At 48.1% G+C, this 13,961-nt stretch overlaps 1 protein-coding gene across 1 annotated transcript in view; it reads right to left on the bottom strand.

Annotated features, from left to right (window-relative positions):
• Positions 1–3,564: 3,564 nt before the first annotated feature.
• SLC7A5 (solute carrier family 7 (amino acid transporter light chain, L system), member 5) overlaps positions 3,565–13,961 on the bottom strand; it is a 41,074-nt gene continuing 30,677 nt past the window's right edge. Inside the window, exons 7-10 of the mRNA XM_010579603.1 lie at positions 13,509–13,605; positions 13,007–13,156; positions 11,656–11,833; positions 3,565–9,767 (exon numbers count right to left, since the gene is read on the bottom strand). Coding sequence (XP_010577905.1) covers positions 9,712–9,767; positions 11,656–11,833; positions 13,007–13,156; positions 13,509–13,605 — 481 coding nt within the window. The 3' untranslated portion in view covers positions 3,565–9,711. The remainder of the gene's footprint in view (positions 9,768–11,655; positions 11,834–13,006; positions 13,157–13,508; positions 13,606–13,961) is intronic.

Below are 13,961 nucleotides of genomic sequence, written 5' to 3'. Positions count from 1 at the left end.
GCTGGGGAAACTGAGGCACAACCAGGCACAGTGGTGGTTGGCTGGAGGAGAGCCTGGATTCCCAGGTTCCCCCCCAATTGCAGCACCATCTCCTGTGCCATCTCTCCCCGGTGAGGGGGTGGCAGTCCGAGATAGGCAAAAAACTTGCATATTCAGTAAATATGCAGGGGGGAAAAAACCTTATAGGTATCTGTAAAAAAATCCCTCTGTTTTATTTCAAGGTCTGGTAATCAGGGGGTTGGAGGCATACTTCTGTTAAAGATCTACAACACCCACTCTTCTACAAATCCAGTGTCGCTGAGCTCTGACACCTTAAGTAGGTCTCCAGCAAAACCAGGACAGACTGGCATGTTCTGAAGAGACACCTTTATTTCATGGCTTTGGTACAACAGGTGAAATACTAGCAACTCCTTTCAAAAAAAAAGACTTCCAAGCAGAACTTCCATTGCTTCAATATGAACGGGACAATTTTGTTGTTGGGTGTATTTTTCTGCAAGGAAGTTTGTCAGCATCAATTCTCCTTTTATTAACTTTCCTTATACCTGTGTCTCATTTTTGGTGTATTTATCTGCCTCAGAGGATCCCTTTATTAGTTCTATCCACAATTCCTTGTCAGCTCCTTGCTTTCATTTATGTTTGCACCCTTGAAGCAGTTCCCAGCCCATGTCACACCCCACCCTTAGTGGCTTCTTCCCAACCCAAACATATTTAGTGCCTTTCATCCTTTGCACAAATCTTCAAATAAACAGCTGTTTTATTGCTTTTTGCTGGGCTTGCCTCCAGTTTGCAGAGGCATTTCTACTTGCTGCTTCAAGGGCTCACCCTTCTTTGGTGGCAGACCCCCGTGCCTCTCTCCACTCCACTCAAACACACAGGTGCTCCTGGGTTTGGGGAGAAAAATGTCATGGGTTTGGTTAGAGGGTGGAAAAACGTCAGTCTTGCTGCGTGGCTACCATGCAGTGATTCCTTCCTGGGCAAAGCCCAGCACGAGGCTTCCTCTACCACCGTGGGGTTTCTTCTCCCGCCGTTAATGAATTGATGTTCATCCTCCGGGCACGACAGCATGGCTGCTGCAGTGGCACCAAAGGAAAGGACAACTGGGGGGGGAGCCAAGAGTCAACACATGGCCAAAGGACCGCGTCTCCAGCAGCAATCAGTAGTGATCTTTCAGAGAAAACTCATATGAAACACGAGGTCTGATCCCTTCCCGAGTTTGTTCTTCCAGCCTGGGACTCACAAAGACAGCGCTCGAGGCTGAGGCTGCACCAGGGCTGTTGCGGTTAGTAACAAACCCTTTTATCTGAGCTCTTTTTGAACTTTTATGCACACATAAAAGTTGTCTCAACAACATCCCGACACCGAGCGCATGATTAACACTGCCATGTGCGATAAAACACTTCCCGCCTTTGTTTCGGGCTGCCCGCCTAAGCGCTCGCTCCCTGCCAGGAGATGCCTCGTTGCAATCAACTTTATATTTGATGAGCCTGAAAAAAGCTCGTTCTCCAGGAGACTTTGCCACCCCTGTCCGTCTCTTTCCAGATCGTATGTGCTGAACTGGCCTGAACCAAGATCCACACGCAAGCTCTGCAGACCACCTCCCTCCACTGTTAACTACATTTGCCAGTGTTTTCGCTCTCCCAAACAACTACCACTGAAATGAATTCCTTCTTTCAAACCCTGTGGGTAGCTCAGTGAGACCCTGAGCCTGCTGAAAACCCAAGGATGCAAAGCACTGGAAGCGTGGTGATCTGCTGAGGACTGACCTCCCTGTACAAAAGCTGCATGTTTCTCCCCAGGATGCTCTTCTCCGTCTCCCTGCTCACTGTACCCTCTAAAACAGCTTCTTGCAACTGGTCTGGTCTACTCCTGGACCCTTTACCTGTACTGGCATCCCGTTTGCCAGCTCCGATACAGCAGGCATCACTGCTGCGTTGTGCAGGGGGTTGCACATGGCTGCTGGTAGCACTTAATCTGATCTGGGACCCTTCGCAGCTCTTGAAGGCCTCTGAATCCCACAGCTGGAGCTTTGCTCTGAAATAGGATGCTTTATCTGGCACCAAATCCTTGGGCTTGCTCCCTGTGAAGAAAGACTCCAGCACGGGAACTTCTCCAAGCAAGCCTGTAGCAAACACGGATGCAAATAACTCATTCTGTTTCTGTGCTACTGCCTTATCTGTCTGCTAAAGCACTTTGCAGCACAGCACGGGGTCCGCTGTGTCTCTGGCAGGCTTCCCATGGGCGTCACAGCCCTTCTCCTCCTCGGGCCATCAGCGTCCTGCTTGTGAATGTAGTGTTGACTTGTCTTATTGAGGTTTTATATTTAATTTGCCAGTTTAGTCTCTCCTCTGTTTTCCTTCTTTGGACACAACTGTCACTTTTTGAATGATCTCTTTTAAATCGCTAATGGCACAGGCTATTCTGCTGTTCAGCCATGCTGGCTTTTAGAGATGTTTTTCTTAGATTACTTTAATTCCTCCACTAAGAGTCTCTAATGCCATATTGGAGAGCCTCTGTGCCCCTTGTTGCACACATTTTTCCTTGTAACTGCATTCTCATTTCTGCACCTCTGACTTCTTCCTTTTATATATATATATATTTAGGGGTTTGGTCTTACAAGGACATTGGGCTTAAGCATGTAACACTGCAGATTCTCTCTTCCAGTGTTACTTTCTGGAACAGCCACAATGCTCGAGAGTAAATCAAGAATTGCCTCTTTCTCGGGAATTCCCTCATTGCTCAAGACATCAGGTGACTGTAGCACCTAGAATGCAGTATGAAATTTGTGTGTAACACCTCTTCAGCCTCTGTAGGCATCACTGAAGTGTCCCTTTACTACTGGGTTTTCTTTGCAGCCTTCCTCTCATGCCTGTTTCTTCCTCTTGGGGGGTGTGTGTGTGTTTGTCAACAGAATAGCCTGAACACCATCTTCTCCTTTAGGAAGGAAAACTGAGCTCTGCCATCTGCACACCCAGAAGTGCAAATCTTCCAGCAATCCCCACACCTCCGCCTTTCTGTACCCCTGAGCATCCCATCCCCTCCCTGCAGGGCCCCTGCAGACAGAGCATCTCTCCAGCCTGGAAGGACACAGGGAGGAGGGATTGCAGCAGAGGATCATTTTCCCCGCAGAAAGTTTGATACCTTCCTGCTGTTAAGACTTTTTTTTTTTGGCTGCAGGCTTTTACCAGCAGCATCTGTCATATAACCATGCAGATACACCCTGGGAATTAGGACATCTGTCGTCTGCTCCCACCTCTTCCCAAACCTCACCCACTTTCCCATTCCCTTACTTTTAACACATGCAAAACCAGAAACAGTAACTAGAATTTTTAAAAGGAGGATGGTGATAGAGGAATGGCTGCTGTAATTGCTCGGCTATGTTCCTAGACCCATCTGCAAGAGGAATGTTTGGAAACGCAGGGCTCAGGTGCTGCTGGCTGTGGGATAAACAAGGCAACCTTTTGCAAAATAGAAGTTTTAGAGGCAAAGACCAGCAACAAGAGAGTTGTAATTCAGCTTTCTTTGTTAAAAAAACAAAACAACCCAAAACATAGACCAACTCAAACATTTAACAGATTTGTTAACCACAGACATAAAAGAATCAAGAAATACTAGAAAAAATACATTGCAGGAGACATCTTGTTTTACAAGGCAATTTGATTAAGTTACTACTGGCTGACCAGCACTCAGTCGTGGAATAGCTGTGTTGACAGAACACAAACATTGTAAATAGACAGCGCTTACTGTAGAAGTATTAAGACTAAAAGATATTTACCCCTTCAAATAAATAGAATGTCATCTACAGCAACATTTAAATTAGTAAAATATTTTTAAAGCAACCAAATATAACAAAATTGTAAATCAGATCTAGAATTTCTTCTGTATGTTAAGATCCTTTTTTTATTGTGTTTTTAAAAAAAAAAACAAAAAAAATACAAACTTTAGAAGAAAGGTATCTCTGAAAAGTCAGATCATTCACTAGAAGTGAATTTCACCCTCCTTTTGTTCTGCCGGCCAGCGCAAGGTCTGGGTACCACTTAAATTTCTTCCTTTGCAAGGATTTAGGTGGGACACGAACCTCACCCCGTCCTCTGAACAAATAAGGATTTTTTTTTCCCTACACGTGAAATTCATCCCAGCGCAGGAGACGCAACCGGACCCCACAGCACCACGTCCCACTGGCTGGGATGTGGGAGAGCATCCGAGCGCCTGCAGAGCCCCTGCACCGAGATGAACGTCACCCAACGAGAATAATTTAGGTGTAGATATAAAGTCTCTTTTAGGCCATTTAAAAATTAATTCAATATTTAAAAAAATATTTTTTTTTTCTCATTAACACTTCAACAGCTGGAGGAAGCAACACCCCTTCTCACGCAAGGAATGGGGGGCTAAAAGCAAAGAAATAATCCTCTGGACATCAGTTTCTTAGGGTCGACCTAATCCAAGCCACATTTCCTACGTGCAGCTGAGCGGCACTTGGCTTTGACTCCCAGCAGCATCCCGTGCACACGCACCCCCCAACCCCGTCTGCTAGTTCCAGTTCCGACCATGTAAACTGGGAAGAAACTTCTCAAGTATGGGCAAAACCAGCGTAAGGCTGGCTGGCTTTAACTCCTCAAGAAGCCAGCAGAAACGAAGAGCCCCTTGAGCATCCCTCAACGCCTAGGTCTCGTGGGATGCCCTGGCACGGGTAAGGTCCCCGGCGGAGGCGCGGGAGCAGATTCCCATCGCCGCAGGGAGCCGGCTGCCGCGCTCCCTGGTCGGCAGCCAAGTGCCGCCGGCTCCAGCCGCGCCGGCCCATCCCACAGCCGGAGATGATCGCCGGGCTCCCGGGGCCGGCACAAGGCTGCAATTCAGTCTGTGGGGCTCTGCCGAGGTTGTGGCGCCGGCCGGCAGACCTCAGCAAGAGCCCTGGGGAAGGGGGGAACGGGAGCTGTCTCGCCCCTGGGCTGCCCTTTCCCAAGCTCCAGTAGGAAACTTTGTTCCAGCCCTTTCTCAATGGCCAACGTTGCCTTCCCCTTTGATGTCATTAGAAATGGAGTTGCGCAACCGGTTGATGGAAAAGCTGGCATCCCACAAGAACAGTCGCAAACAGCCAGAGTGTTGTGTAATGACAGCATTTGACCGTTTCCTTCTTTTTTTTTTTTTTTAATTTTTATTTTTTATTAAAGCCCGAGAACACTGTAGCCTCGGCTGAAGGCACGGGTACCTTCCCAGACTGAGAGGAAGCCTTCCCTGCGATTCCCCACAGCCACACCGGGACTCTGCCACTGCAAACATCTCTCCACGGTTGGGAAGTCGTGGCCGTGGGGAAAAGCTCTGCTGCAACGCCGCTGCCCCTCGAGGGCTCTGCTCTCAGGCAGACCCACAGTGGAGGAGCCCATGGAGGAACCCAATTTATTCCCTTGCCTGAGCTGCCCACAGGGAGAGGGCTCGGAGAAAAACAAAGCTGCTTCTTACAAGTTTCAATCCAGTTGAAGGGTCTTTAAAGTTTGTTCAACAGTGACAGAGTCCCTTTGAACTTAGTGTCCACAGAGGGTGCCGTTAAAAACAAAAGCGTGTTTACCAGAACACAGTATCTGAGATGGAAAACACTGCAAATACTGCAGGAAGTTTAAAAAAAAAAAAAAAAAAGGAAAAAAAGAAATATCCACCCAGGATGACTTCAAGCCCCATTTTTGGCCGGGAGCATTTTGTGGGGCTGGTTCCCCTCTCAGTCGGGAAGAAGGTTTCTCATTTAGAAAGAGGAACCCAATGGGTAAGAAAGCACTTGGCCACCCGCTCCTGCATGCCTCTGCCCTACATTTTAGCAATCCCCGAGAGACGCTATTCTGTGAACACCCCTAACAACTGACTGCCTGGGAGTCTAAATACTTAAAAACAAGCTAAGAAAAGCAATAACTGAAAGGGGGGGTTTAGCAGAAGGACCAAGGGACTACTGAGGCACAGCCATCGCTTGCAGAAATACGCAGCCACGGCTCCATGGTTGGACTCGATGATCTTAAAGGTCTTTTCCAACCTAAATGATTCTGTGATTCTACAATTGCACTGACATGACCGCCCCAGCTGTACTTGCAGAATACTGTCCTATGAAGTAGATTCACGCGGTATCTCGTTTAACTGTAGCTACTGTTAAAAAAGCAAACTCACGGTCACTGTGGTTGTACGTGTCCTTTGCGGGAAGGGTTTCTCTCCCTTGGTGGGTTGCAACAGGCATGACTGATCACGGGCTCGAAAGAGCACAAGTGAACAGGGAAACAACAGAAAAATCCCACATCCAGTGCTGGGAATGATGAGAAATTTTCTGTGAAGTCTCTGTTGCTCCCCTCACTCTCTGTGACATGTCATTCCACATTTGAGGAAAACAAGCAGCAAGGAGGTCTTTCACAGGGATGTATTCTCTCTTTTTTCCATACCAAAAATCCAGCTGAACACAGCAAGCCCCTGAGGGCAGCAGACACTCCTGGTTGCTGATCTGAGTTACAAGCTGTCGCACTGGACAGCAAATGCTGTTAGCAGCAGTTTCACCCACTGGAGAAATTACTTTCTTGTGTTTTCTTTATAAAATGAAATTCAGTTTCAACCCCCTTACTCATTATCTCCCTAACCTCCAGGAAAAAATAACCCACCCTCTTACAGCCGTGTTACCAAGCTCTGGTGGAGGGGAACTGTCGGGGTCAATGAACTGGGGATAAAAGAAATCAGGTTTTTGCAAGGTAAACTTTGAGATGTGAGCTGTGGCTGACCAAATCCAACATTTTTGTCATTCTGTGCTGGTACCTGGTTCAGTTTCTTCCTATAGCTCTATTGCCAGGGAGATGCTGGCGAGATCACCAAGAAACATATGGTAGCAATGCCAGAGCCAGCAGGTTAGTACAAGAGAAAGATCTTTAGCAGCAAGTGAAAAATCATGAAAATTCATAAAGAGCAAGCAAGCAAGTTAAGGATTTAATTGAGATCAGTTAGTTAATAAAAAAAATATTTCTCAGTGTGACATCTCCTTTTTAAAACCAGTGTGAAAGGTTCACCACGAGGATATCATGTAGTGATGGTCTTCATCACTGATGAAAGTAATTTAAAGATGTGTCCAAACCAAGCAACGCCCATGCCTTTGGGAGATTTGGACCCATTTCTGAGCTCTCTATGCATTGGACTTGAGTGCTAATTTACATTGGATTGAGGTGGCTGAGAGTTAAAATCCCTTTCCTTTGCATCGCAAGTAATTCTGCTGGTATATATTAGCACTGAGAGCCCCTACGCTGAACCCAGGCCCCGCAGGAAGCTGGCCCTGAGACCATTACAGCCAAAAAAAATGCAGACCAAGTGGAAGGTGACAGACTGAGGTTCTCTCTCCATGAAACAGGTCCAGCATAAGCAGTGATTTCCCATCACTACCCTGCCAAAACATCTTGGCCTTCAGCTGGAAGAGGATTCCAAAAACTGAGTTCAGGTTTTATGGTTCACGACCTTATTTATGCAAATGCCTCTCCACAGGCACTGGATCTGAGATGCTCCAATTCATTGCACATAGGTCCCTGAACAGCCAGGCACTGGCCATAAACTTTGGGTTCTTCTGCACTGTAGATATACCCAAACCAGCTGCAGCTCTTCCACAGGTTAACTTAGCTCCAGGAAAGCTCAATGCTAACGCATGTAAAGTGGCACCTGAGCTGGCTTGGGTGTATCCGCACTGTGCTGCCATGGAATAAACAACCCGACAGCAAAGGTTTTCAGCGCGATGATTGTCTCACCTATTCCTCCTGCAGTGCCTCAAAGCAAAGACGCGTGGTTGGCGAAGCAATAGCAAAGAGCTGCACGTAGACGCTTGTTGACATAGCCACTGTCATTGTCACACACGCTTGAACAGAAGCTGCCACCTGCTATAACACGCACTATTTTTGCTGAAGAGCTTAAAAGGACAAAGCATGAGCTAGTACCATTGGGGTCCTTAATGCCTCTTCATCCAAAATAAGTCTATGCTACAAGGAGCATCCAATAGAAAGCATTAGCTCTTCGAGGATCCCGGCTTCCAAACATCTTAGTTTACAAAAATATTGAGGAGAAAAAGTAGTTCAACAACCCATTTGCACAAAGCACAAGCACAAAGAAGATCTGTAACAGAGACTGAAGCAGCTCACTTGTGGGGAAAAGATGCTTTTGATTTCCAACTGACTATCACCTTAAGCGCAGAGGCATAATGAGCAAATTGTTCAAGAACTGCAGTTTTGCTGAAAAGGTGATGCTTTTGACCAAATAAAGCAACATGTTCCGAACAGGACAGTTTTGACTACTGGGGAACTAGAGGAATTTGGGGTGGGCTCAGAGGATGGGACTGCACCACCCACAACAGCAAAACAAGATTTCACATGCGGGTCATGCTTTATGCTCAAAGAGCGCTCCCTGAACGGGAGGATGGTGGTGGGGGCATCTCACCAAGCCAAACCCGATGCTGCAGTTTTGCAAGAAGAAGGACCAGACCCCTGGTCCCTGCTTCTTACAGCAAAACAGACCGTCTACGGCAGACCGAGATTAAAGCCAGGCTCCAGCCATCCAGGGACATCTGCCCCTTTCTGCACCCCCAGACCCAGTTGGTCCCATCTCCACTGCATGTTCTAGAAGAGACACAGCATAACGAAGGGCACGGTGACAGGCAATCAGGGAACGAGCCAAGGGAATCCCACCCTGATTTTCTCTTTGCAAATGGTTTAGGGGCAAACATGAACCACACTGCGGGCAATGAACAGGGCCATTGGGAGAGCATGATATTGCTCTACCCATGCTGGATGATAGTCTATCTACAGAAAAACACGGAGTGAGCAAGCCAAGGGCTTGGCTTTCTGCTAATTGCAATTCCCTGGGTTTATCAGGAGGAACTCCACCCTCAGGCCTGCCCCAGTGCTAATTCACAGGGCCACGGGATGGGCATTGTGGTGAAGAGCATCCCGGAGGACCGGCTCAATAGCAGGGAGATGGCTTGGATCTGAGAGTTAAAAGCCAGACAGTGGCAGGGGACCCCGAGTGCACTAGTCAGGAATGCAACAAAAGTCAGACGAGGCCTCCCCACATCGTTTCTCTGACACTAACTCTGCTCTGCCTTGTCTCACCTAAGTCATTGCCAGCGGACAGAGTCCAAAGCATCCAGCAGCAGGGATTTTGGTGTAAGTTTGTGTGTGTGTGTGAGCGTGTGAGCCAACATCAGCCAACCTTTCCTTGCCAACCACCCCGCCTTGACCAGGTAAGGCAGGTGCCCCAGGCACGTTTGTATGGCTGGCAACACTCAAACCGGGCTCACGAGCAGAATCGCCGGCATCTGGGGGATCCCAGACCCAAACCGAATAAGCCTACACAGATCTGAACTACAGCCCTCAGCATCACACACGCGCACACACACACACACAGATGCCGATCGCACTCGCTGCTGCCGGACAGGCAGGACCCCTTCGAAGCTGCCAGCGGGAATTCCTCCTCCTGGCCCGTGTTCGTACCAAGAACTTCTCATCGCAGCGTTGCTCATCTGCCAGGCTAAAGGTTGGCGACGGAGGGGCTGGAGGAGGCAAGGCAGAGCCAGGAGCACAGTGTCAGACACGAAGCAGCTCCGACGGGGTGCTCCAGTGCCTAGGTTTTGTTTACGAGGGATCAGAAGCGTTTTCTCCTTGTGTCGTCTTAAAATAATATTGTGCGTTTCCTCGAGCTGAATGTCTCTGCTTTTCCTGCTTATGATTCTTGCGGAACCACTTCCATCAGTTTCTGGCACAGGACTGTGGCAGAGACTGTGGGGAAGAAAGCAAAGCACAGGTCAGAGATCGCACGCAGGGGCCCAACAGATATCTTGGTCTTGGTTCACGATACTCTGCCTCAAAAGGGCTGACCCATTTGCCTCCCCACCGTGGTTCTGAGCAAGATTAGTCCAAATACAATTTAAGACTTGAAAGCAAATGAGCCGTGGGCTACTCTCTACTCATGCCCAGAATTTAAACATGCAACACTGGGAGCTTTGCTCCTGCAGCTAGGATGCTGGACTGCCCCGAGAGAGGCTCTGGTACTTCTTGACACCAGTTTCTAATTGCCTGGTGATTTGGTAACTACGTTTGGATGCCAGAACTGCGCGCAGCCAAAACTGAGTCAGGCACAATAGCAGGAATGGGCATCGCAAATAAGAGCCGATGCTTTTACTTCCAATTTTGCAAACCTCGGCCGTATGTGCACACAGCTTCTTTAAAGGCTCAAGTACCCAGGACAAAACCAGCTCAGCATACTGAACACAAGGCAGAGTCCGCTGCCTTGCACAGAGCAGGTGAAGAGCAAAGGAAGCATTTCAGTTGCAAGTTTGCACAGGAAAGGTGCTAAACTGAAGTAACTTTTATTTTTTCACCCATTAGTTGTGGTGGCTAGTATCCAAACACACCTGTGCTTTCTGTTGCTTCACTGTGTGTTTGGAGATCACAAGATAGTCTTGCCAGGTAAAGCTAACGCTAATTCTAAATGCACACAAAGTCAAACTTGGGTCAGTTGGAGGTGATAAAATTATCTGCAATATATGAATATACACATACGTTTAAAGTTCGTATGTTTCTAACTGGACATTTGCAGGATTATCATTCTGTGTTCCCAGAATATTTTCTATATTCTCTGTACAAGCCTTTGGTGGTAAAAAACAATTAATATGGTAATTTGCCACACAGGCACTGCAAAACTGGCTTTTCCAGGAATTGAGCCTAATTCTCAGAATAAAAAAGGGAGTGTGTGAGAGAGAGACAGAGACAGACAGGGGGGAAAAAAAAAAAGAATAACAAGTGCTGAGCACTGTTGAAAGCCTTTTTCTTCTTCATAAAAAGCATCCAGCTAAGGCTGGGCATTTCTACTTGTCTGCTTTTCTAGGTCAGCCTGTTGTATGAGACCTGGGAGGCAGATGGTAGAGTTTAGTTACTTGGACAACACGGATTGACTTTCTTGATTCAGTTGTTCAGACAGAGGTTGCATGTGCCAAGCACAGCCTCTCCATCCCTTCAAAACACACCGTGGTGTAGTGTCAGCTGTTGGAAAACCTTATACAAACATATCTTAAAAATAAACCCTGTAAGAGAAAACATCCAGGGGATATTCCCCTCCCTCTGCTCTGCTGCCGCATTTTGATGCCAAGGAGAACTTTGACTGGATCAGAAATGTTAGCACTGGCTAAGCGATGGTTTGGGACTAATTACAAATTTTCAGCAGTCAGATTGAGGCCAACTGTGCTCAGACTTTTATGCTGTTACTTCTTTTCCCTTCCTACACCACTAGAAAGGGATTCTCTGCTGACAAAAGGCCTGACCCTGGGCTTTTACAGGAGGCAGAAGAAAGGCAGCAATGTGCTCGGCGAATTACGCTCCGCTGCCTAACAATACCCTGTTTGCCAAGATAAAAAAACCCCCCACGGTATTTGGCCCAAACTGCGCACTTATCACAAGCCAGGGTGCATTTTGGGTGCTTGGTAGATAAGGTAATCATCAGGATGAAACTTATTACTGTTAAAGAAGAACCGATCAGAGCCAAGACACTGGAAGCCTCCACTACACGAAGGAGAGCCAGTGCTACTAGATGTAGCATGCTCACTGGGAAGCTCCTATTTTTGGAGAAAAAGCCAAGGCTGCACCCTTGCTCTTCACTGGTAATACTTACAGATGCCTTGGAGAACCCACTTGGGCTTGTTTTGCCACCAGACCCCGAAGAAGTAAACAGGGATCCCACTGAAGATGATTGCAAAGCCAATCGCACATTCCTTCGGCGTCATCCAGAAGGAAACAGCAATGAGAAACAAGCACGCCAGGATGAAGAAAATGGGCAGGCAGATGTTCACCTAAACAAGGACCCAAAGAACACGTTAGAAGTTGTACCAGGGGAACAGGGTACGCTTTCCACTGAAGTTTATCTAGCTGTACAGCCCGGGGAGGGAAGGAGTTCATGTTCCACCCCCGCATGGACAGTGCTCCTGTCTGTCCCAGCGCTCTCAACAAGGGGACCATGATCTTGAACTGCCAGGGGGAAGGTATCGATTTAGGCAGTGCTCTTCATCAATCCTGGAGAAAACAGACGTAGGCTAACACTTAACACGTACATTTAAAACGAGCAAAACAAAGCACGGAGATGTGGCTTGCCAAAGAGCCATGTGCCTTTCTCAGCACCCTTTTTTTGACCCCAATTCCATCCTTGAATGATTCCTTATAAGAAGCACCTGTACCAACAGCACCAAATTCAGCAGCAACCACAGCACAAGCCATAGCACCTTCACAGCAGGGTCTCAGAGGACTTGGCTACACTGTTCTGAGCAGGGCACCTGCTGCGAACAGCCCAGCTTTTAGAAGAAAAACCAAAAAGACCAAAGGAAACACCCTGCAAAGAGTTACTTTGGGAAGGCACTGGTACAGGTCTGTGAGTTTGTTTCTCTCTGGCTTCCTGTTGCCTGGCAGAGACCTGAGCGTGCTGGGGGATGAGTGAGAAACATGCCTTTAAGGAAGGCAGACACGCTTGTGGCTGACATGATTTTGGCCTCCTCCCAGATGGGATGCAGTACTGCCAAGCTGGCCAAGGACAAAGAGAACAAAGTTCTCATCTCTGCAGGCGTGGGTTTGTCTGCTTTATTAAAAAGCTATTTTAAGTGAATTCCATGGTGGTACAGAGTGTTTCACTGAGAACCACAGCCTATGATTTGTCCTGGGGAATACGTTAGTCATTGAGAGCTTCCCACTGGGCTACCCCACCAGAATACCCTGCATCTCTGACACCCAGAGCCTCCTTCACCCTGATGTCCCCGTGCCCGTGGCAGCTCTTCATCCCCCCGCACCGGTTCACATTCGGCAGATTTCCATGCAGCAAGGACACCCGCATTAGCTACAACACAACATTTCCCCTGCACGCTTGCAATCCCAGTCCCTCTTCCGTACAGGACAAGCAGCTGAACTCGCTGAACCTTCCCTGGTGCTGAGAAGGGACTTGGGGAGGACCCACCACACAATGACCACACTGTTCTCACCTTGATGGGCCTTTCCAGCTCTGGCTTCTTGTAACGCAGCCACATCATGCCGATGATGGCCAGAGCCACGCACAGCCAGTTGAAGAAGCTGAAGAAGTTGATGACTGAGAAAATGTTGTTGGAGAAGGCATAGAGCAGGGTCATGACACACTGCATCCAGAAAAAAAAAGCCATTAGCAAAGGGAGTATGCAAACCCATGTATGTCACAACACTACATACAGGTACTTTAGAAGAACTATCTGCCAGGAAAAGAATCATGTTGATTTTTACTTATTTAAGCTATTTTCAACTGGTGCCTGGAGCAAGTTCAAAACAGAAGTGGAATGTGAGGATATGACGAGAAGGAGAAGGGTCTATCCTCTCCTGTAGGCGCATGCAGGAATGGCTGTGTCTGGAGGTGGTACCCAAGTAGCCCGCCTCCAAGCACCCTGATGGGATCCTACCCCCGACCCATTTCTCAACACCGGGTCGATGCTCATCACCACAGAGCCAGGTGCTTACCGTAAAGATGAGGGATGGCACGGGAGTGAGAAGCCTGGGGTGAATCATAGACAGGATTGAAGGCAAGTGTCCTTCTCGGGAGCCCACGAAGAACAGCCTGAGGTGGGGGAGACAGAGCAGTTATCACCTCTGCAACCTTCAGCCCCGGGCCGGGGTTTGCCTTCAGCACAAAACAAGTGGGGACAGCCCAAGCTCAGCCTAGACACTGCTGAGGCAGCAAGACTGAAACGTCCAGGCTCCACGCAGGTTTTCCACCTTAGTGGTGCCTTGCACGACGCCAGCCGGACCCTTTTGCTAGTCACTGGTTCAGGAGTGGGGCCCTGCAGGATCAGCCCCCAACACGGGGTGTTCTGCATATACACAGTGGAAAGTCCCCGTCTCAGAAGGAAGGCTGGAGACGGACAAAGAATGCAAGAAAAGATGTATCTATATCCTCCTTTCCAGAGAGGGCAA

The sequence above is a fragment of the Haliaeetus leucocephalus genome, unplaced genomic scaffold (genome assembly GCF_000737465.1).
Source record: "Haliaeetus leucocephalus isolate CR32 unplaced genomic scaffold, Haliaeetus_leucocephalus-4.0 Scaffold668, whole genome shotgun sequence".
NCBI classification, from domain to species: Eukaryota; Metazoa; Chordata; class Aves; order Accipitriformes; family Accipitridae; genus Haliaeetus; species Haliaeetus leucocephalus.
This window is presented reverse-complemented; position numbering and strand designations above follow the sequence as displayed.